Here is a 17,659-nt window from a genome sequence, read left to right as displayed (position 1 = left end):
ATACTTTACAATTCTACGACTGATAAAACTTTATACGACTGCCAAATAACCTCTATTTTGCTAATAGGTAACACAGATAAGGAAAAGAGACTCAAGGAAAACTAATTTTTTTTACTAATAGAAAAGACCCATATCCCTTAGTAGAAAGTGCTGGGGCGATGAGGAGCAAAAACCTTCTTACCAGCCAAACCGACAACGCCAGTACGTCTGTGAGGAAGAGGGAACTTCAAGTGAGGGTTGAGGAGTTGCTTGACATAGTTACGACGAACATCCTCCTTCTTTTCAACCTCAACAACCTTAAGGATACGGATGCTGCGGAAACGAGCACGATGACGGGCAGCCATATCGGCATACATAGCCTCGACAGCACCAACACGAGTAGTGTCGCGGAACTCTTTGTACATGTTGTGAGTACCGGAACGAGAGTCATAACGAATCCAGATACCAAAGACCTTGGCCTTAAGAGGCTTGGGCTCAGAAATCTCATTGATAGCAACGATCTCACCAGTGGCCTTCTTGACTTTGTTGATCATCTTCAAGAAATACCAGTAACGAGACTTGGCAACTGATTCATTAGGTGCGAATAAACGCATACGGAACAACTTAGGCACAGGTTCATGCTCAGTTGGGACCTTACGGCCAACGACTTGATACTCCTTCAGTGCCATTTTGATGTCTCTGGCTCTGGACAGGTTGACTTGTTGATAACCGGGAATTTCTTACACCAAACTTTTGTGACTGCTTTTGAATATAATTAACAAAATCGTCTTTAAGCGTTATAGGTTCTTAATGTAAAGCAGATCGATATCTCAAATAGCGTGATATCGTACATTTCAGTATATCTCTAACCAAAGCGCCTTTAAAGCCTCTATGAATTTCCAGAAGTCACTTGAAAGTGATTTTTAATGGAGCGGTAGTTGCTTTCATAAATTGATTTTTAGTCTTGAATATTTGTTTGAAAAAATGTGCCGTCTTTCATGTGTTGAATTTTGACGCGTCGCACTTGCTCGACAGGCTGCATTCTGTGAGGTTGTAGCAATATAAATAATAAACAGAGGTGAATTTACACTTCCAGTCTTCTATGTGCATTACAAAATTCAGAGTAGTACATTGATAGATTTAAAAAACTGTCATTAAATTCAGTTGTTTTGTGTTGAATCGTGCAATGAAACTATCCAAAGCATATTTTTATTTACCCTTTATAACTACTTTTCACTAGTCATCAAGGACCACCAAGCGCGTAAGAAAGTAGGTGCCGACTACGTGTGGAACCATGATTAAACTCAACTCCGAAGTATAAATGTTCCTCAGTGATATTGATTTAATGAATGATGAAGCTATTTATTCATAGGGTATTCCAACATTTGAATTGAACTGTAAAGCACACTACAAAATATCAATGTTCGAATATGAAAACACTGTAATTGAACATGCATTGCCAAATGCATTATGAGCTCATAAACTACAAAAACCAAATATTATATCTTTTCATACTTTTTAACTTAACCAAAATTCCGAAACAACGGTAATTATGGTTTCACATATTCCACTGTATTATCCAGATACTACCTGCTTTTAATATGGAAGATAAAGAAGGACGATTTCGAGTGGAATGCATTGAAAATGTACATTATGTAACAGATATGTTTTGTAAATATCCATTAAAACTTATCGCTCCTAAAACAAAACTTGATTTTTCTATTCTGTACATCATGAGCTATGGAGGTGGCCTGGTATCAGGGGATCGTGTAGCGCTGGATATTATAGTTGGAAAAAATGCTACATTGTGCATACAGAGTCAAGGAAATACAAAATTATATAAACAAATACCAGGAAAGCCTGCAACACAGCAAAAGTTGGATGTAGAAGTTGGAACGAATGCATTGTGCTTGTTATTACAAGATCCAGTGCAACCTTTTGGAGATAGTAATTACATTCAGACTCAAAACTTTGTATTAGAAGACGAAACTTCTTCTCTTGCATTACTGGATTGGACATTACATGGTCGAAGCCATATCAATGAACAATGGAGTATGCGATCTTATGTGTCCAAAAATTGTATCCAGATGAAGATTCCAGCTTCAAACCAGAGAAAAACGCTTTTGAGAGATGTGTTAAAAATATTCGATGAGCCTAACCTACATATTGGTTTAAAAGCCGAACGAATGCATCACTTTGAATGTATAGGCAATTTGTATCTTATAGGACCAAAATTTCTTAAAACTAAAGAAGCAGTTTTGAACCAATATAGGAACAAGGAGAAGAGGATATCAAAAACAACGGATTCATCTCAAATGAAGAAGATTATCTGGACTGCTTGTGAAATTCGGTCGGTTACAATAATTAAATTCGCTGCTTACAACACTGAAACTGCACGAAATTTTCTTCTGAAATTATTTTCGGACTACGCAAGCTTTCTAGATCATGAAACTCTTCGCGCTTTTTGGTACTGAACATGTGAACTCGTATTTCTTTAAAAAAAAAAGAAAAACCAATTTAATAGGGTCCATATTTTATAATTATTTGGGATATAATTGAAGCACGCTTTTAATTTTTTTAAATTTCGGTTTTACGAGTAGGATGTTCCAGTAATTGAAATCTTTTACAGAAATCTCGAATCGTTTTTTTTTTCTACTCCCTTAATTCCATCAAAGCTTCTGCGTTTTTTGAAAAATTACTTAATTATGGAATCAGTTATGTTTCGAATACAATAACCTGTTGCCAAAGTCTCGATTTACAAAAACGTGGTTAATACTCGAAGAGGAATATTTGCCTAAAGTGTAAATTGAGAATGTATCCGGTAATTGCTTATTTTTAATCCTTAATTTTTCTGTGGATCAATTGAAAAATATTAATTGCGATTGCCAAATCTTGTTTCAATGTCTTGGTTACTGTACTTATACTTTTATTCCAAGCAAATAAAAGTTTTATGCTATATGGAACGACTCAAAACATGCTTCTCTTGGCTAGGACTTGACGTTCAATTACTAACTGTTATAGAAAATTTACTATTTAGTACACAGTAGATAACTAACTAATTGGATATAGCACTTGAGACATAGATCTCAAAGAGATTGTATCTATTTCATAAAAGAGACCTTTGTCTCTGGTTTAATCTGTTAATGCAGTCACGTTAAGTAAAAGCATTTTTGGAATTGTAATCACAACAAATCCAAGTAACAAAATATCATTGTTTTCGTATGATCATTAGAAGGTTAAGGTTTGCAGTTTTAATATCATAAATGGCATTTAACAATGACTACGATTGTAAATCCAAAGCTTCAGCTAACAGCTGACTTTTAGAATTGTATAATCGTGCAACATCGTCTTTAACTCGAACGATTACCCAGTCTCCAGCAGGCACAGGCTTTTTGTAGTTTATGCTATAACTGGGAGTACGCACATCGAAGTTTTCAGTAGGAATAGGGTCCCGAGGCTGTGTTGATTGTGAATTTGCTTGCGATGATCTAAGATTCCGAACAGTCTCAAGAGACTCGATCAATAAAGTTGCAATGGCGCCCCCATGAGCCAGTTTCTGATATCCTGTCAAAGCCTTACCCATGAGTCCAATGCTGATCCATTCTTCATGTTCGGGGTCATAAAATGTTTTAAATACAGGTATCAATCCATCTTTAAAGGAAAGAAAATTGGAAGGATACTTAGATTGAAGCAAGGACGGATGCTCCTCCATTTTCATGCTGCGTTGACGTTCGCGATAAATGTTATCAATCATTTGAACAGCTTCAGGCGATTTCGAAATTTCAGAAATATGTTTCGCACTTGCTGGTAGTCGATGATATGCTGTATAGGCATCACTGGAAACAACCCAAGAAGCTAGACCGCCTACCATAAATCCCCCAATCCCTGCTAATAACAGCTTATTTTGAAATAATTTAGAGCTCATAATCAAAAATTGAACAAAGTTTCAAACTTTTCGTCACAATGTAATAGGAGCGTTTACTATTAGCGATATTCGGACGTTATAAAACTGATACGCAGATGGAGCATATGTGCAAAGCATAGGGTATCATTAATTTATGCAAGAATATTTATCGTATATTTTAAGAAAATATAATTACTTACATATCCAAAAAGTATTCTATAATAATAACTAATACAGGAATAAACAAATTTCGTAATGCAATTGAAGCAAAGCATTTGGAGAGAAAATGATGATTGTGAATAATTCAATGACATAAATTGTAATAGTACAACATTAATTAATTTATTTCTTTTAAGATTGAATGTAAGAATCGATGCTCTGCCCTACTGTAGGAAATTAATCACTTCGATTACATTCAGCAAAATTCAACTTTGAAAAAAAAAGCAATATCAGAGAATAATCCAGGTACCTAGAAAAACTTTCATCGCCATTGCTGCAGTTTTCTAGTTGGTTTATGAAGAAGCATATACAATAAAAGATCGGAGAACTTTCACCTTTTTTAAAGCATCTGTTTTCAAAAAAGAAAGAAACTTTTATTTTCCCTTTTAATACGACTTCGGTCCAAATTACAGAAGTTGCGAAAACGAAAGTCAAAATTTTTGTAATAAAGATGCATACAGAGGGTATTCTGTATTTTTTGAAACAAAACTCTAATAAATATTAGAGAAAAAGCAGCCGTGGATTTTAGGAAAACTCCATTTCAACGCCTTCAACAGATATCATTTTCAACTCCCATTCACGCATAAAATTAACTTTGATTTCTTCCAGATGAGTAATAAGGGACTTAGCAGCATCAACAATAACCTGCTTTGGAGAACAATCTTCTACGGTTTGTACACGAAGTATGAAATTGTGATTTAATGGATGAGGAACTTTGTAACCAGCAAAAAGAACCCTTTCGTCAGATAGGAGTTGACTTCGAAAAAGCAGTTAGAAAAGAAAAAAAAATTTAGAAGTCTTACTTTGCAAGCATATTAGCCAATGTATGATCCTCTTTTTCAAGAGTAACTACTGCGGCATTAGGTGATTTGCTATCGAGCTCATATGTGACTCTACACTGGTTAATGCAATTCCTTGTAAAATTGTTTATTCCTTACTTGGGGAGTCCCATAAGCTCAATGAGCTCATACCGTTCTGGCTGATTCATTATGCCAACGTTTTCAGCCGACTAGCTGAAGAAGAAGTAAGATGTTGATGCTTACGAGGGTTTTGTCCACGTTCTGTACATTAAGCATCACTATAAATCGTAATGCCATTTAACAAAAGCTTTAACACTTTATTCCACAACTCATCGTATTTCGTTATAAATAACGCGAACGTGAACGGACACTTAATATATATTTATCTGTTGGAAATCGGCTCAAACGAGTAATGAAATGGGAGATGTAACAGTATTTTTTAATAACTGATTTTAATAACTAAAATTTTTAAAGGCATATTTTGAGGCGTTTAATTGTAGATTAACCGTACTTGTTTTCATTGAACTGTGCAGAAAGATAAACAACAAGAAAGCTCATTTAAATGTTGAAAAAAAAATAGTTTTTCGTACTTATTTCATTTTTTAGTTTCATAATGTAATTCGTTTGTTCGTTTTAAACAAATATTTTTATTGTTTACATTCTATGTTTCGCTTTGACTGTTACCTTATACCGTTACCTTTTCTTTTATGACGGAAAACGCGCCAACTTAAACCCTCCATTTACCCAAATCGAGAGTTATTCAAAATGCATCAATCATTATTATGTTTTGGAGCAAGACGCTTGCCAATGACCACAAAGTTGGGTCATCAGTATTACAAGGGTACAAGAACTGGGAAAATGGGTCAAAAAACCAGGCATGGAGGTTTTCTTGTCCAGTGGTCGCGTGTTCGCACGTTTGTGCCTCCTTCTGGTGATTGTGAGGTATGTTGTAAATTAATGAATATTGTTTTATATTAACTTTCAAAGCTTTTGCCTTTTGTTTCTCGTCGAATTCAAGCCACTAAAGGAACTTATCCTGAAGGTGCAAATGGGTTGGATGGAGCTGTGTATTTTGATCTTGCTCATAGCTAGTATGTTTATCAGCCTCATTCTTTATTGTTTTGAAAAATTTTGGTACCCTTTTCAACTGTTGCTTTATTCTATCTGTTAATGATTGGGCATACACTTTGAAAGGAGAAATTTCTACGTTACGATACCTTATGTTGCGTTGACTGTTGTTATTTATTGTTTACGGACACGTATATTTATCGATATTCTGTTGTGACGTTTGCTTCTATTAAATATACTAGTTACATTCTTACTTTTTCTGCCAAAATTGGGGGCAATCTTGAGTACTGCGCATTTATATATTTATTATAGGATTAGTCTTTTTCATCCCATCTATCTTAGAAAAAAAAGGGCTGCTAATACCTAGCAATGCGGTTTAAGCATGGATTTTCTATATCTTGGATATCAGGTATAAAAATGTCGAAAACTTCATGTTTCTTGAAGAAATACAGACTAATATTACTTTGGTGTATCCTTGGCATTGCCTACATTTTATTCTGGACTCATCGGATTAGCAAAGCGTTTGCTTCAGTATCCTCGACTTCGGACTCAACCGTCCATCTTTTTGAGCGCGGAAATACCTTAAATGATAGCAACGACCAAATTTTACTTACATGCAATGATATCAAAAACATTACCCCTGCTAATCAATGTCGGTTTGCAAAGGCTTACTGTAAGGGAGAGGCTAGTGGGTTCTTTGATTACGTTGAATTTTATTTTTGTACCATTAACAGTCTCCGATTCCCAGTGTTATCAATAATTGTGGGATGGCTGATTTTCCTTTTCATAACTATCGGAATTTCTGCTAGTGATTTTTTTAGTACCAATTTGGTTACTATTTCGTGGCTACTTCAATTGCCCGATTCTGTGGTTGGCGTTACTTTTCTTGCTTTAGGCAATGGATCTCCTGATATTCTTAGTACGTTCGCTGCTGTACGTGTCAACAGTGGGGGAATGGCTATTGGGGAACTTTTGGGCTCTGCATTCTTCATCGTAGCCATAGTTGCTGGCAGCGTATGTTTAATAAAGCCATTTAAAATACCTCGGCGTCACTTCCTTCGGGATGTTGCTTTCCTTACCGGTACTATTTTACTTGTTATAATGTTTGTTTTGCATGATGGTTCGTTGAGTATTTGGCAGAGTCTCGTAATGATACTTTATTATCTACTCTACGTTCTTTTCGTCTTTTTCTCTGGTAGCTCTGGTGTTAGCGTGGTAATCACTGATGAGAATTATTTGCCTGTCTCCCTTCCAGTCTACTCACCGGTTTTAAATTCTTTCGATGACTCGGATTCCTATAGTAGCACGGATTCTGAATTATCCGAAGAGGCATTTCTCTTGCCTGCCCAAGCATCTAGAAAGACCCAAAAAATACATTACATTAACGATAATGACCCTTCAAATTCGTATTCCTCATATCAACATTCCCATGTCCATGATTTTATTCACAAAAACAACACTCATTCTAACCGTGTGCTAAGTCAGTCATCGGGCCCCATTGTGCGTCCTTCGTTGCTTGCTGCTCTCGACTTTAGATCTTCGAATGAGGAACAACATCCGGGATTACGCTCACTTGATCCATTGAATATTCAAGACGGTGATCTTACTATGCATCCTATGCATATTCGCCATTCTCAAAGCGATTTTTATCCCAGTGGAATTAACACCCCTGTGAGTGGAATTAATTATCCCAATTTGGGATTTAGCGCCAATAATAGCGTGCAATCCCTTGTTTCTGAAATCTTTCGTCACCCAACTCACACTGACGAAGACTTTCCATTACCCTCGCCATCACTTAGTTCTTTGCTTTTCCCTACTTTGCGAAATTTTGCCAAAAAATCATGGTATGAGAAGTTAATGGACGTCTTAGCTGTTCCATCTGTTTTAATATTTACGTTAGCATTGCCTGTATATCAATGCCCGCGATTGGCAGTTGATCCCATTTATCATATGGATGTATCTAACTGTAATCCATCAAAACCAACATGGTCCCGTAAACTTCGCTTACTACAATGTGTGTTCGTTCCTTTTGCCTTTGTGACCTTTTCCATCACAGGCGGGAATCGTTTATATATTTATGCTGCATCTTCTGTGTTTTCTATTTTGTGCATCACAGCTTTGTATTATTATACGGATGAAGAGAAACCTCCAAAATTTCTGCCGTGGGTAAGCTTCATTGGATTCGTATTAGGTATAATATGGATATCGACTATTGCGAATGAAGTCGTAGGTATTTTACGAGCCCTCGGTGTCATTTTCAACTTGAACGAATCTATACTTGGACTCACTGTTTTCGCTGCTGGTAATAGTTTAAGTGACCTCATTGCGGATATTATGATCGCTCGTTCTGGTTTTCCCGAAATGGCAATGGGTGGTGTATTTGGAGGTCCAACTCTGAATATTTTAATCGGTATTGGCATTTCAAGCTTCTATTCAAGTATCTCCAACCACGGAAATGACAGTGTCATTGAAATACCTCATTCCTTGTCGATTACTGCTTATTTTTTACTTGCTTGTTTGTTGCTGTTGTTGATCTATGTTCCATTAAACAGGTTTCGAGTTAATCGAGTTTTAGGACTTTTACTTTTCATATTATATATTGTTGGGACTTCTACTAACATAGTGGTTGAGCTACTTAAAGACAAATGAGCTGATTTACGTTTATTATTTCTCCTAATGACCAAGACAAGTTTCACTAATTCACTTATGGAAGATCATGCTTAACCCGGAACTTCAAAATTATCCCCTCTTTTTCGTCAATTTTATTTCTTATGTTTGGAATGCATTTTATTTAATTCGTTTATCCATTCTGTCCCAAATTTATTTGAGTTGATTACTTTTGGAGCATTACTACTTTTTTTTAGTTTAGCATTCGTCTTCTATTAAATGCTTACAATTCACCTCTTTTTAATTTTCACTCGGTTTAGAAGGAATTGACTTAACAATCAAGAAGTAGTTTTTATTTATAAGCCCATTTCATTGTTTGAAAAAGCTAATTTTGTATTTACTATATCGTATAAAGCTTTATAACAAAAAGTATAGCGAAACACCTAAGGCTTCGTTAAACGAGCCTCTTTGGATAGACTGCGTGTGTGCTGCCATCTACAGTGATATTCCAAATTCGTATAATTTATCTATGCAAGAATCATAGACAGTAAGATGTCACAATTGGTGGATGTACCCGCTCGTGGGTTTATAATATATGTATAATTTAAAAGAAAATTTGCTAATTCTAGTACAAGTCACCAGAAAGTTGCTATTGACATAGATTTTGCTTCACAAACCATAATTGGAAGGACGGATATAACAGTTAATCCTATAGACTCAAATTTGCAAAAAATTGTATTAGATTGCTACCAGGCTGGTAAGTAGATTTTTGAGTGGAAGTTTTATAGCTTTCATTCGCTTGTTTTCTTCAATGCGCGTCTTGTATGATCATTTACTAACTTGTTAAGAAATCCATTCAGTTTATGTAAACGGGGATCTAACTAAATTTTCCTATAGTGATGCTTTAAAGAAACTACGTATTGATGAACCAAATTCAACGGTAAATCAACATCATCAACTTAATTTACAGTATGAAGCATTGATGAATGATTTGGGAGGTATCAATATATTCCTTAGCAAGCCTCCTGGCGATGAGCTAAGGCCACTAATTGTTTCAATTGATTTTTCAGTTCATCAACCTATTTTCGGGATTACATTTGTTGGTATCGATCCTGTAGATCATCGTTATCCACACGTGTTTACAAACAATTCTATAATTCCTTACAGCACTTGTTCATGGCTTCCTTGTGTCGATGGCATTTGGGAACGATCGACTTGGGAATTTGAGATCACGTTGCCAAAAACACTCAGCTCCCTTATGCATCGAGAAAAAACTCAGCCTTCCGACTTGAACAATGGTGCAAATGGCGTTGATGGACATGATGATAATTACGAGAATAATAGGTTTGACCACCAGTTTAACTTAAGTAATGAACCCGATTTACTTGAAGATCATGATATTGAAGTTATTTGTTGTGGCGATCTGCTGGACCAGGTCACCCATCCAAAAGATATGCGCAAAAAAACGGTATATTTTAGTGTGACTACTCCAGTTGCTCCTAATTATATTGCTTTTGCGGCTGGACCATTCAAGCACATCAATTTGACCGATTTCCGTGAACCTGAAGATGATGATGCTATGGGTTCTAGTGCTATTGATATTACAGGATATTATCTACCCAAATATGCTGAGGAAGTTGAAAACACATGTGTTTTTTTATATAAAGCAATGGATTTTTTTGTTCGGGAGTATGGATCATATCCTTTCAATTCATTCAAGTTGTGTTTTGTGGATGAAACCAATTTTCCTATTATTTCGACACCCTCTTTGGTCATATCAAGCAATTCTATTTTGTATCCTAAGGACTCGCTTGATCAAATATATGACTCCACTAAAACCTTAACTTGGGCTCTTGCTAGTCAATGGATTGGTGTTTATCTCATTCCTAAAGCATGGAGTGACTTATGGTTGATATATGGTTTATCATACTATATATGCGGACTATTTTTAAAGAAATTAATGGGTAATAACGATTATCGTTTTCGTTTAAAAAAACAGGTTTATCGACTGTTAGAACTTGATATTGGCAAGCCCCCAATATCTCAGCGCAATATAAATATCCCTATTGATCCCAATACGCTAGACTTTATTGCTTTGAAATCTCCGCTGGTAATCCACATCCTTGAACGACGTTTGACCAAAACCGGTGGCTCATTAGGAATGTCGAGGGTTATTCCTAAATTACTTCTCCAAGTTATGAGCGGTGATATGCTAAATGGATGTCTTAGCACCTCTCATTTTTTGAAAACATGTGAAAAAGCTAGTCACATGCGGCTCGACGTTTTTGCTCAACAATGGATTTATGGCTACGGCTATCCAATTTTTAGAGTAGTACAAAGGTTCAATCGTAAGAAAATGATCATCGAAATGGGAATTGATCAGGTTCAAACAAAAGAGGCCCCCCGAGCCCCAATGTCTGACAAAAACTTTTTAAGCGACGCCATCCGTCATTTGAATAACGAAAGCATTCCTACCGGCCTTCCTGTTTTCAGTGGACCCATGACCATTCGAATTCACGAGGCCGATGGTACACCGTATGAACACGTGGTTGAGTTAAAGGATTCTTTTACCAAACTCGATATTCAATACAATACTAAATATAAAAGAATTAGTAGAAACAGGTCTACAAAAAATGTCAAAAGGGATGGTGACCATAATGGTGATGATTCTGACTACGTTATCCGAAGTTTGGGGGATGTTTTGCAAAGTGACGAAGATATAGAGCGTTGGCATTTATATGACTATACTAAAGAAGAGGAAGATACAATGGCGACTGAGGCTTTCGAATGGATTCGGGTTGATGCAGACTTCGAATGGATTTGTGATCTACGTGTGCGGCAGCCGGAACATATGTATGTCTCTCAGTTACAGCAAGATAGAGATGTAGTTGCGCAACTAGAAACTATTCGGCACTTTACTAGTGAGAGCTTTACGGTCTCTCAGCAAGTTTCTACCGTTTTGCTTCGTACACTATTGGATAATAGGTATTATTATGGCATTCGACAAGAAGCAGCACGTGCCTTAGCAAGATGTGCTATTCCTGAACTTGATTGGGTTGGATATTATCATCTTCGCATGGCTTATTTAGAAAAATTTTGTTTTAAAGACTCTACTATTCCCAAGAGCAACGATTTTTCTAATATAACGGAATACTATGTTAAATGCGCAATGCTTGAGTCCTTTCCCAATATTCGTGATCGCAAGGGGGTTACACCTTCATCCGTTAAAAAGTTACTTTTGGATTTGCTGTGTTATAATGATAATGCTAATAACGAGGTATGATTTTCCTTTACTAATTTTGATTAACTAATATTAGTTTTCCGATGCTTATTTTATATGCTTATTGATAGATTCTTTGGTAGAAGGATTAATTCCTCGTGGAGAAACAGTTCAATATGCGTTTAGCGATCCGGAACACATGGAATTCGTCAATCAAGTTATTAATGAAATTGATCGATATATGAGAATTGATGCCTGTATGCCGTCGTTTAAAAATATTATTACTTGCAAGTCTTTAAAAGCAAAATTGCGATTGGCTCAAACATTCCATCTGGAGTTCGGACCAAAAGAGTTATTACCATATACTCAAGAAGGCAATTATGTATTAGTGCGATGCATCGCTTTCAATTTGATGCTACAAGCAGGGGCTCTTAAATATACTCCTTTGATCAAGTACATCTTCTATATTCTTACCAATGATTTATCACCGGTTGTCCGAAGATCCTTGCTTTATTCTGTTCAAGACGGATTAGGTGCTTTGGCTAGAGGTGGAACTAAATCGGACGTTGCATCCGAGGACCTAATTGTCGAAGAGGATATTACAAAAGCCGTTGAGAAGAGAATTGATATCACATCCCGTGCCAGTATATCAGGTGCTATAGAGGCTCTTAGAAATGACCTTGGTCAGAATCACGATTTTGCAACTGAAATTTGGAATGCCATAAATAATCCAAAATCGGATTTGCTTACTAAAAGAAATCTTCTTATGATTTGTCGCGTACTCTACAAAGCAAAGTCATCTCTTTTGGTGACGCTTAAAATACCAAGTTTAATACCACGCTTACGTGCTATACATTTGGGAAAAGGAAAGATTGTAATTAAAAAAGCTCCCTTGAAGCAAATAACTAGCAAAACAAAAGAAAAGTCCACGAGTCCTACTCCCCCGTCAATAACAATCAATCCTATTAAACCAAAGGGACCTACTTTGAAAATAAAGCTAACAAATCTCCGCTCTACTCCACCTTCTCATTGAGTTAAGTTGACGAAAATGTTGGATGAGAAACAACAGATTAAGTTCTGGCTAACACTTTGCATATTCTCTGCCACTATCTATGCGTTCCTTTTAACCCGTAATTTAATCCATATACGCAGAGGCACTCATAAATCAACGAATTAAAAGCTCAACGTTATATTTCACTTTTGGTCCCTAGCTGCCATTCATCAGTATAGGGAAATCTATAACACTTATAGATTATTTATATAAATCTTTTACATCAAAATGAAGCATCGCATTAGTCAATATGCTGGTTTATTAATTACAAGCTGGCAATCCAACCGTCAATAATTATGTTGTAATGGAACAATTCTAACTTCTAAGTAAGCGGTACCTGTTGTTTGGTAAGAAGCAGGTTGTATTATAATAGATTGCACTTTGAAGCAAAACATTCATCCTTCAACCGATCATTTTACTCAACCTGAAAAATAAAATTAAAAAAAAATTTCGATAGAACTAAACTGCAATCTAAATTAAGACCGTTTTTTATTTAAATGAAAATGTAAGGTAAATAATGCTTTTGGTATTACAATTGTTTTCTCGTATCGTTACCGTACGTTATCCATGAAACCTGAAGCTAGAGGTGCTTATAGTACTGGCAACTTTCAAATTGTTGCTTTGGGGGAGAAATGTTTATTGACTTGAATGTTGTCTGGCCAACTCTGGGCGTTAAAGATTTAAATCTTGTTAAAACAGTAAAAACACTTGAGCGGCGTATGTACTAAGAATATCCATGATTAATTTTACTTACCTTCAAAAAGTGGGCTACACGGCCATTGCACTTAATTATCAATATGATGGAAAATTGCAAAATGTTATAGTATGGTTTTTAAATCAAATACGTGTATACTTACTAACTTAGAAAAATCCTATTGTTAAGGAGCTATACCCTGAGCAAAAAATAAAAATCTATTCTCGAATCACTCTAACAATCGAGTCGATGCCTCAAAACAAAGTGTTGGTACGTTCATGTTTAAACATTTAAAAATGATTAAAACCATTTGAATATCTCTGCCTAACATTGCCTTAGTCTAACGTAACAAAAGAATTTGATATCTTAGCCATACGACCAATTGGAGACAGATTGCTGCAACAAACATGCAGTGATTTAGAATTTGACATTTTGTCCATAGATTTTACTCAGAGACTTCCCTTTTATTTGAAACATACATTCATGGGTTTGGCTGTTTCAAGAGACATTGGTATAGAAATATCATATTCTTCTGGACTTCGAGATGTGTCCAACAGGAGAAATTTGATTACAAACGCTACAAGTCTCGTGAGAGCTACTCGGGGTAGAGGGATAATTGTAACAAGCGAAACTAGAACTCCACTTGAGTGTAGGGCCGGTTTTGATGTAATAAATTTAGCGACTTTTTGGGACTTAAAACAAGACCAAGCTAGAAAATCTGTTGGCGAATCTTGTCGTTCAGTTCTTTTACATGCTGAAACCAGGAGGGATACATACAGATCCATTCTAAATGGTTGTCACTGATGAAGCACCATCTAAAAAAATAAGGCTGTCTGAATAATTTTTTGTTTACATTTGTTTTTCATTTCGCTAAAAACAAAAATAAAGGTGCTGTACTACCTAATTGCGTATGTGAAAAAACTAAAATTTATTTATTTATTTTTTTGGATTTTGAGAAAAATCGGGTTTGTAAACTTAAAGTGCTTTTACCTCATGCTTTTGAAGGTTCTTTCTTACCTTTCATGTGGGATCTGATTTGCAAACGCATATAAAAAAAATACTGTGTACTTTCTATTCACGTATAAAACATGCGTCATTACTGTCTATAATTTTTTTAAACGTTTTGTTTGTTTACAAAGTGATTTGCTTTGCGTGAATTTTTTTCTTTTTTGGTTTGTTTACCTTGCTTACCCCATCATTGCTGACGATTCAGTTGAGCAGTTGTGCAAAGCACCTACATAACTTTCCTTTTCTCTCATTTTTCAGGCGTTTTAGAAATTTGTGTTGAAGTGAATAAAGTTAATAACTACTACAAGTGATGCGTTACAACTATGCCAATTCCAAAAAATAGACCTATGCATGTTGAAGAAGAAGTGTCTAGCCAGACAAATACAGAAATATTACTTTTTGCTCTGGTTATAATACTTTCTGTTATTTTTATTAACTTCTTTTTCTTCTACTTATGCCGCTGCTGTGTGTATTTTTACCATACTTTAGAAAATCAAGAAGGAGATGATGAGCGCCCCCTTATTCAACACCATATGGTCAATCGATCTACAGGATCGTTGAGCCCTTCTGTGGATAGATTAGGGAATGTATTGGGATACGATATACCTTCTCGCAGACGAAGATCCGTAGTTTCAAAAGAAGCATTATCTTGCATATCGCTGGAAATTCCATACATTAAATGGCTTAAGAAGAGGAAAGGTCATGCGAAAGGTGAAAGCACGTTTTTGGACAACCGCTCGGAAAATCAAAGTGTAATTGTTCAAGGCCAAGGTGAAACTCCCTCTGTGATTATCACTTACGATGTGAGAAGACCTAATTTAGGTTCAACTTCCTTTGTGGAAATGAGTTCTGCTTTGAGCAACATATATAATACTGATGCTTCAGACGGAGATTCATCGGATGACTCTTGTTTGCTAGAAGACGAAGAAGATTTTTGCATAATTTGTTACGCAGACTATGCTTTTGATGACATTTTACGCGTTCTTCCCTGTGAACATGTTTTCCACACTCAGTGCATTGATACATGGATGACAACTATGAAGGCATCTTGTCCTCTATGCAATGAAGATTATTACAAGTATTTCCTACAGATGGACGCAGCATCAAGTGTTACACATGAGAATGCAGCTTGGTCAATACCTCTTTCTCCCGGCGATTCAAGAACCCATTCTGCTGAGACTGATCGGTCATTGTTGTCGGCAATGTCTGTACGAAACAGCCGAATGCCTTACATTGTGAGTAGTACTTTGTAAATACATGTTATTTTGCCAGTGATGTACCTTTTGAAGAATGACCCATTTTTATAATTCTTTGCTTTGGAGTGTTTTGTTTTAATTATAATCATTCCTTTACATTCAAAAACTTTTCCTTGTGCTATAATGGAATGTTACTCATTGGTTTTAATCGAACAAACAACCCCAACGTTGGTATTACTCGCATAGTTTAATTATAGATAATCCAGAGATTTTTTCGGTTTGCAGTATCTTAAGTTAAAAAATAAAGATTTTGTAATGTAATATTATTGAACTTTGTCAGTAACTTTTAAGTAATTATAAATTAGGTATTGTGTGGAAATAAGGAAAGGAAGGATAATTTGAGACATTTTGAGACACTTCTTCTTTGAGGGAGTTAATCTTGTTAATTAAATCAACATTGTTCACGCTTTCATTATGAAAGTTTTTAATGTACTGTTTTCTGTCTCTGGATACTTTCCAATGTTGGTGACATTGAGCTATTATGTCCAACGCATCACTTTTTGGTAAATAGTTTCCGTCAAAGAAAAATCGGTTTTTAGGCTTCCCATCAGGGATTTTGTAAATGGCAAACCAGTCTCGCGTACAAGGTAATAGCCTTGGCATCAAGTTCTGAACATCAGAAATATCTAAGAAAGTTAGCTGTCCATAATATTTCAATCATGAAAAGCAATAGGTTACACGTACCATTAAGTAGTTTGGCACGAGGGTCGTTGATATCTATGGCAAGGATTTTCCAATCTGTTTCTCCCTGATCGATAAGACCCAATGCACCGAGAACTTTTACTTGCTTGATTTGCCCAATGTAGCCGATTGAACCTCCTATCTCGCACACATCCAAGGGATCACCATCTCCTTTCATCTTCGTTCTTGAATCTATTACGTTCGGATCCTCCCATGTCTGTGGGAGCGCGCCGTAATTCCAAATGAAACCATGGTAAGGAAAGGAATTGGCAACATAACGCAGCTTTCCATTTTTTAGATCCTGCTTGATGGGATGAAAGGGAGAAGTTAACGAAATTTCACATTTTGCTTGAGTCCAACGGGGAATTTCAGTAACCTAGTTGAAAAAAATTGTTAGTGCTGTCATACTCCGCAGCGATAATGAAAAGGATATATAACTAATTGGCAACAAAAACCTCAAAATTCAATGAGTTACTATACACACCATATTAAATGTGTCCTTATCAGATGTCAATGGGACATCATGGAAGAATGAAATTGGTTTATTGTTTTTATAGCAATACACGCGAAAGTCCGGCGTATTTAGTTTTCCAGTGATTTTCGACCGAAATTGAAGAATATTTTTAGCAAGGGAAGCCATGGGAAATTTTTCTATTACCAAGCTCATCAATCAACTCTCTAGTTGAACTCACCGACTAAAGTAATACACCATCTATCATCTAAACTGTTTCTACCACATTATGAAGTATAAAGCGCTGAAGGTTGCAATCCGTTAAGGATTTAACCGTACATGTAACAACATCATTAAATATACAATCAGAGTGAAAGGGCATTTTAGGGCGGAAGAACTTGGATAAAAGTAAAACGTACGTATGGATTAGCAGGCACTGAATAGACTACAAATATCTCAATTTATTTATAAAAATCAGGAATGATATTCATTCATAATCTATCTATACATTTAGAAAAACCAAGGGGACTTTAAAATGCAATCAATTGTGATTCATTATTAATTTATAAAATAATAAACATTTAACAGACAGGATTTTCAACCATTGAACGGTACTCTTTACTCTACAGTTATCTCAGCTGAAAAGAATTTACATGCTTGAAAACTAGCAAATCCATCGTAAATTACAATGAGAAAGTATTTGGTACTAATTGTAGCTTCA

General features: G+C 35.8%; 10 protein-coding genes and 9 long non-coding RNA genes across 19 annotated transcripts; 9 read left to right on the top strand and 10 right to left on the bottom strand.

Moving 5' to 3' along the window:
• Positions 1 to 29: 29 nt before the first annotated feature.
• On the bottom strand, positions 30 to 690 carry rpl2001 (60S ribosomal protein eL20). Its single transcript, NM_001018768.3, has one exon. The coding sequence runs from the start codon at positions 666 to 668 to the stop codon at positions 138 to 140; it is 531 nt and encodes a 176-aa protein (NP_593336.1). The 5' UTR covers positions 669 to 690; the 3' UTR covers positions 30 to 137.
• SPOM_SPNCRNA.741 lies at positions 365 to 1,185 on the top strand. The gene has a single exon (NR_151114.1). It is a non-coding gene; the product is annotated as a non-coding RNA (long non-coding RNA).
• On the bottom strand, positions 1,071 to 2,345 carry SPOM_SPNCRNA.2634. Its single transcript, NR_192002.1, has one exon. It is a non-coding gene; the product is annotated as a non-coding RNA (long non-coding RNA).
• On the top strand, positions 1,561 to 3,201 carry ure4 (urease accessory protein UreD). The gene has a single exon (NM_001018767.3). It carries the CDS (start codon positions 1,581 to 1,583, stop codon positions 2,451 to 2,453), a length of 873 nt encoding a protein of 290 aa, NP_593335.1. The 5' UTR covers positions 1,561 to 1,580; the 3' UTR covers positions 2,454 to 3,201.
• SPOM_SPNCRNA.2633 lies at positions 2,591 to 2,810 on the bottom strand. The gene has a single exon (NR_192001.1). It is a non-coding gene; the product is annotated as a non-coding RNA (long non-coding RNA).
• SPOM_SPAC3A12.08 (uncharacterized protein) lies at positions 2,938 to 3,979 on the bottom strand. The gene has a single exon (NM_001018766.3). It carries the CDS (start codon positions 3,902 to 3,904, stop codon positions 3,260 to 3,262), a length of 645 nt encoding a protein of 214 aa, NP_593334.1. The 5' UTR covers positions 3,905 to 3,979; the 3' UTR covers positions 2,938 to 3,259.
• A 221-nt stretch (positions 3,980 to 4,200) lies between these two features.
• On the bottom strand, positions 4,201 to 5,117 carry rpb11 (DNA-directed RNA polymerase II complex subunit Rpb11). Its single transcript, NM_001018765.3, has 3 exons — positions 5,041 to 5,117; positions 4,906 to 4,995; positions 4,201 to 4,859 (listed from the first exon to the last, which is right to left on the bottom strand). The coding sequence occupies exons 1-3, from the start codon at positions 5,088 to 5,090 to the stop codon at positions 4,628 to 4,630; spliced, it is 372 nt and encodes a 123-aa protein (NP_593333.1). The 5' UTR covers positions 5,091 to 5,117; the 3' UTR covers positions 4,201 to 4,627.
• On the top strand, positions 4,628 to 5,310 carry SPOM_SPNCRNA.2632. The gene has a single exon (NR_192000.1). It is a non-coding gene; the product is annotated as a non-coding RNA (long non-coding RNA).
• Positions 5,311 to 5,525: 215 nt separating this feature from the next.
• SPOM_SPNCRNA.2631 lies at positions 5,526 to 6,055 on the bottom strand. Its single transcript, NR_191999.1, has one exon. It is a non-coding gene; the product is annotated as a non-coding RNA (long non-coding RNA).
• Positions 5,645 to 6,270, top strand: mrpl27 (mitochondrial ribosomal protein subunit L27). Its single transcript, NM_001018764.3, has 2 exons — positions 5,645 to 5,844; positions 5,890 to 6,270. The coding sequence occupies exons 1-2, from the start codon at positions 5,668 to 5,670 to the stop codon at positions 5,992 to 5,994; spliced, it is 282 nt and encodes a 93-aa protein (NP_001018233.1). The 5' UTR covers positions 5,645 to 5,667; the 3' UTR covers positions 5,995 to 6,270.
• Positions 6,241 to 8,944, top strand: SPOM_SPAC3A12.06C (sodium/calcium exchanger). The gene has a single exon (NM_001018763.3). The coding sequence runs from the start codon at positions 6,388 to 6,390 to the stop codon at positions 8,617 to 8,619; it is 2,232 nt and encodes a 743-aa protein (NP_593332.1). The 5' UTR covers positions 6,241 to 6,387; the 3' UTR covers positions 8,620 to 8,944.
• Positions 8,945 to 9,076: 132 nt separating this feature from the next.
• Positions 9,077 to 12,989, top strand: taf2 (TATA-binding protein-associated factor Taf2). Its single transcript, NM_001018762.4, has 4 exons — positions 9,077 to 9,161; positions 9,213 to 9,334; positions 9,426 to 11,854; positions 11,895 to 12,989. The coding sequence occupies exons 1-4, from the start codon at positions 9,130 to 9,132 to the stop codon at positions 12,828 to 12,830; spliced, it is 3,519 nt and encodes a 1,172-aa protein (NP_593331.2). The 5' UTR covers positions 9,077 to 9,129; the 3' UTR covers positions 12,831 to 12,989.
• On the bottom strand, positions 9,262 to 10,444 carry SPOM_SPNCRNA.2630. Its single transcript, NR_191998.1, has one exon. It is a non-coding gene; the product is annotated as a non-coding RNA (long non-coding RNA).
• On the bottom strand, positions 10,833 to 11,787 carry SPOM_SPNCRNA.2629. The gene has a single exon (NR_191997.1). It is a non-coding gene; the product is annotated as a non-coding RNA (long non-coding RNA).
• SPOM_SPNCRNA.2628 lies at positions 12,681 to 14,327 on the bottom strand. The gene has a single exon (NR_191996.1). It is a non-coding gene; the product is annotated as a non-coding RNA (long non-coding RNA).
• On the top strand, positions 13,449 to 14,383 carry rpp1 (putative RNase P and RNase MRP subunit p30; the record flags this gene model as incomplete). Its single annotated transcript, NM_001018761.2, is given in 5 exon segments — positions 13,449 to 13,565; positions 13,613 to 13,671; positions 13,714 to 13,812; positions 13,882 to 14,333; positions 14,335 to 14,383. Coding segments are annotated over 5 exon segments (744 nt in total). The 5' UTR covers positions 13,449 to 13,480.
• A 490-nt stretch (positions 14,384 to 14,873) lies between these two features.
• Positions 14,874 to 16,014, top strand: meu34 (ubiquitin-protein ligase E3 Meu34; the record flags this gene model as incomplete). Its single annotated transcript, NM_001018760.2, has 1 exon — positions 14,874 to 16,014. One exon carries the CDS (start codon positions 14,874 to 14,876, stop codon positions 15,801 to 15,803), a length of 930 nt encoding a protein of 309 aa, NP_593329.1. The 3' UTR covers positions 15,804 to 16,014.
• A 56-nt stretch (positions 16,015 to 16,070) lies between these two features.
• ceo2 (inorganic diphosphatase) lies at positions 16,071 to 17,225 on the bottom strand. Its single transcript, NM_001018759.3, has 3 exons — positions 16,972 to 17,225; positions 16,491 to 16,863; positions 16,071 to 16,432 (listed from the first exon to the last, which is right to left on the bottom strand). The coding sequence occupies exons 1-3, from the start codon at positions 17,125 to 17,127 to the stop codon at positions 16,101 to 16,103; spliced, it is 861 nt and encodes a 286-aa protein (NP_593328.1). The 5' UTR covers positions 17,128 to 17,225; the 3' UTR covers positions 16,071 to 16,100.
• On the top strand, positions 16,318 to 17,591 carry SPOM_SPNCRNA.2627. The gene has a single exon (NR_191995.1). It is a non-coding gene; the product is annotated as a non-coding RNA (long non-coding RNA).
• The last annotated feature ends 68 nt before the right edge of the window (positions 17,592 to 17,659 follow it).

The sequence above is a fragment of the Schizosaccharomyces pombe genome, assembly GCF_000002945.2.
Source record: "Schizosaccharomyces pombe strain 972h- genome assembly, chromosome: I".
Classification (NCBI taxonomy): Eukaryota; Fungi; Ascomycota; class Schizosaccharomycetes; order Schizosaccharomycetales; family Schizosaccharomycetaceae; genus Schizosaccharomyces; species Schizosaccharomyces pombe.
Note: the sequence above shows the minus strand (reverse complement) of the source record. Positions and strands in the feature narration are given on the sequence as shown.

Excerpts from the sequence above, each read along its gene's own strand:
- rpl2001 (NM_001018768.3), bottom strand. The coding sequence starts at position 668 with ATGGCACTGAAGGAGTATCAAGTCGTTGGCCGTAAGGTCCCAACTGAG.
- ure4 (NM_001018767.3), top strand. The coding sequence starts at position 1,581 with ATGGAAGATAAAGAAGGACGATTTCGAGTGGAATGCATTGAAAATGTA.
- SPOM_SPAC3A12.08 (NM_001018766.3), bottom strand. The coding sequence starts at position 3,904 with ATGAGCTCTAAATTATTTCAAAATAAGCTGTTATTAGCAGGGATTGGG.
- rpb11 (NM_001018765.3), bottom strand. The coding sequence starts at position 5,090 with ATGAATCAGCCAGAACGGTATGAGCTCATTGAGCTTATGGGACTCCCC. Across the intron at positions 4,996-5,040 it reads GAGCTTATGGGACTCCCCAA|AGTCACATATGAGCTCGATA; the intron begins GTAAGGAATAAA and ends TAACCAGTGTAG. Across the intron at positions 4,860-4,905 it reads TTGGCTAATATGCTTGCAAA|TCAACTCCTATCTGACGAAA; the intron begins GTAAGACTTCTA and ends GCTTTTTCGAAG.
- mrpl27 (NM_001018764.3), top strand. The coding sequence starts at position 5,668 with ATGCATCAATCATTATTATGTTTTGGAGCAAGACGCTTGCCAATGACC. Across the intron at positions 5,845-5,889 it reads CTCCTTCTGGTGATTGTGAG|CTTTTGCCTTTTGTTTCTCG; the intron begins GTATGTTGTAAA and ends TAACTTTCAAAG.
- SPOM_SPAC3A12.06C (NM_001018763.3), top strand. The coding sequence starts at position 6,388 with ATGTCGAAAACTTCATGTTTCTTGAAGAAATACAGACTAATATTACTT.
- taf2 (NM_001018762.4), top strand. The coding sequence starts at position 9,130 with ATGTCACAATTGGTGGATGTACCCGCTCGTGG. Across the intron at positions 9,162-9,212 it reads GTGGATGTACCCGCTCGTGG|TCACCAGAAAGTTGCTATTG; the intron begins GTTTATAATATA and ends TTCTAGTACAAG. Across the intron at positions 9,335-9,425 it reads ATTAGATTGCTACCAGGCTG|AAATCCATTCAGTTTATGTA; the intron begins GTAAGTAGATTT and ends TAACTTGTTAAG.
- ceo2 (NM_001018759.3), bottom strand. The coding sequence starts at position 17,127 with ATGGCTTCCCTTGCTAAAAATATTCTTCAATTTCGGTCGAAAATCACT. Across the intron at positions 16,864-16,971 it reads ATAAGGACACATTTAATATG|GTTACTGAAATTCCCCGTTG; the intron begins GTGTGTATAGTA and ends TTTTTCAACTAG. Across the intron at positions 16,433-16,490 it reads TCGTGCCAAACTACTTAATG|ATATTTCTGATGTTCAGAAC; the intron begins GTACGTGTAACC and ends TAACTTTCTTAG.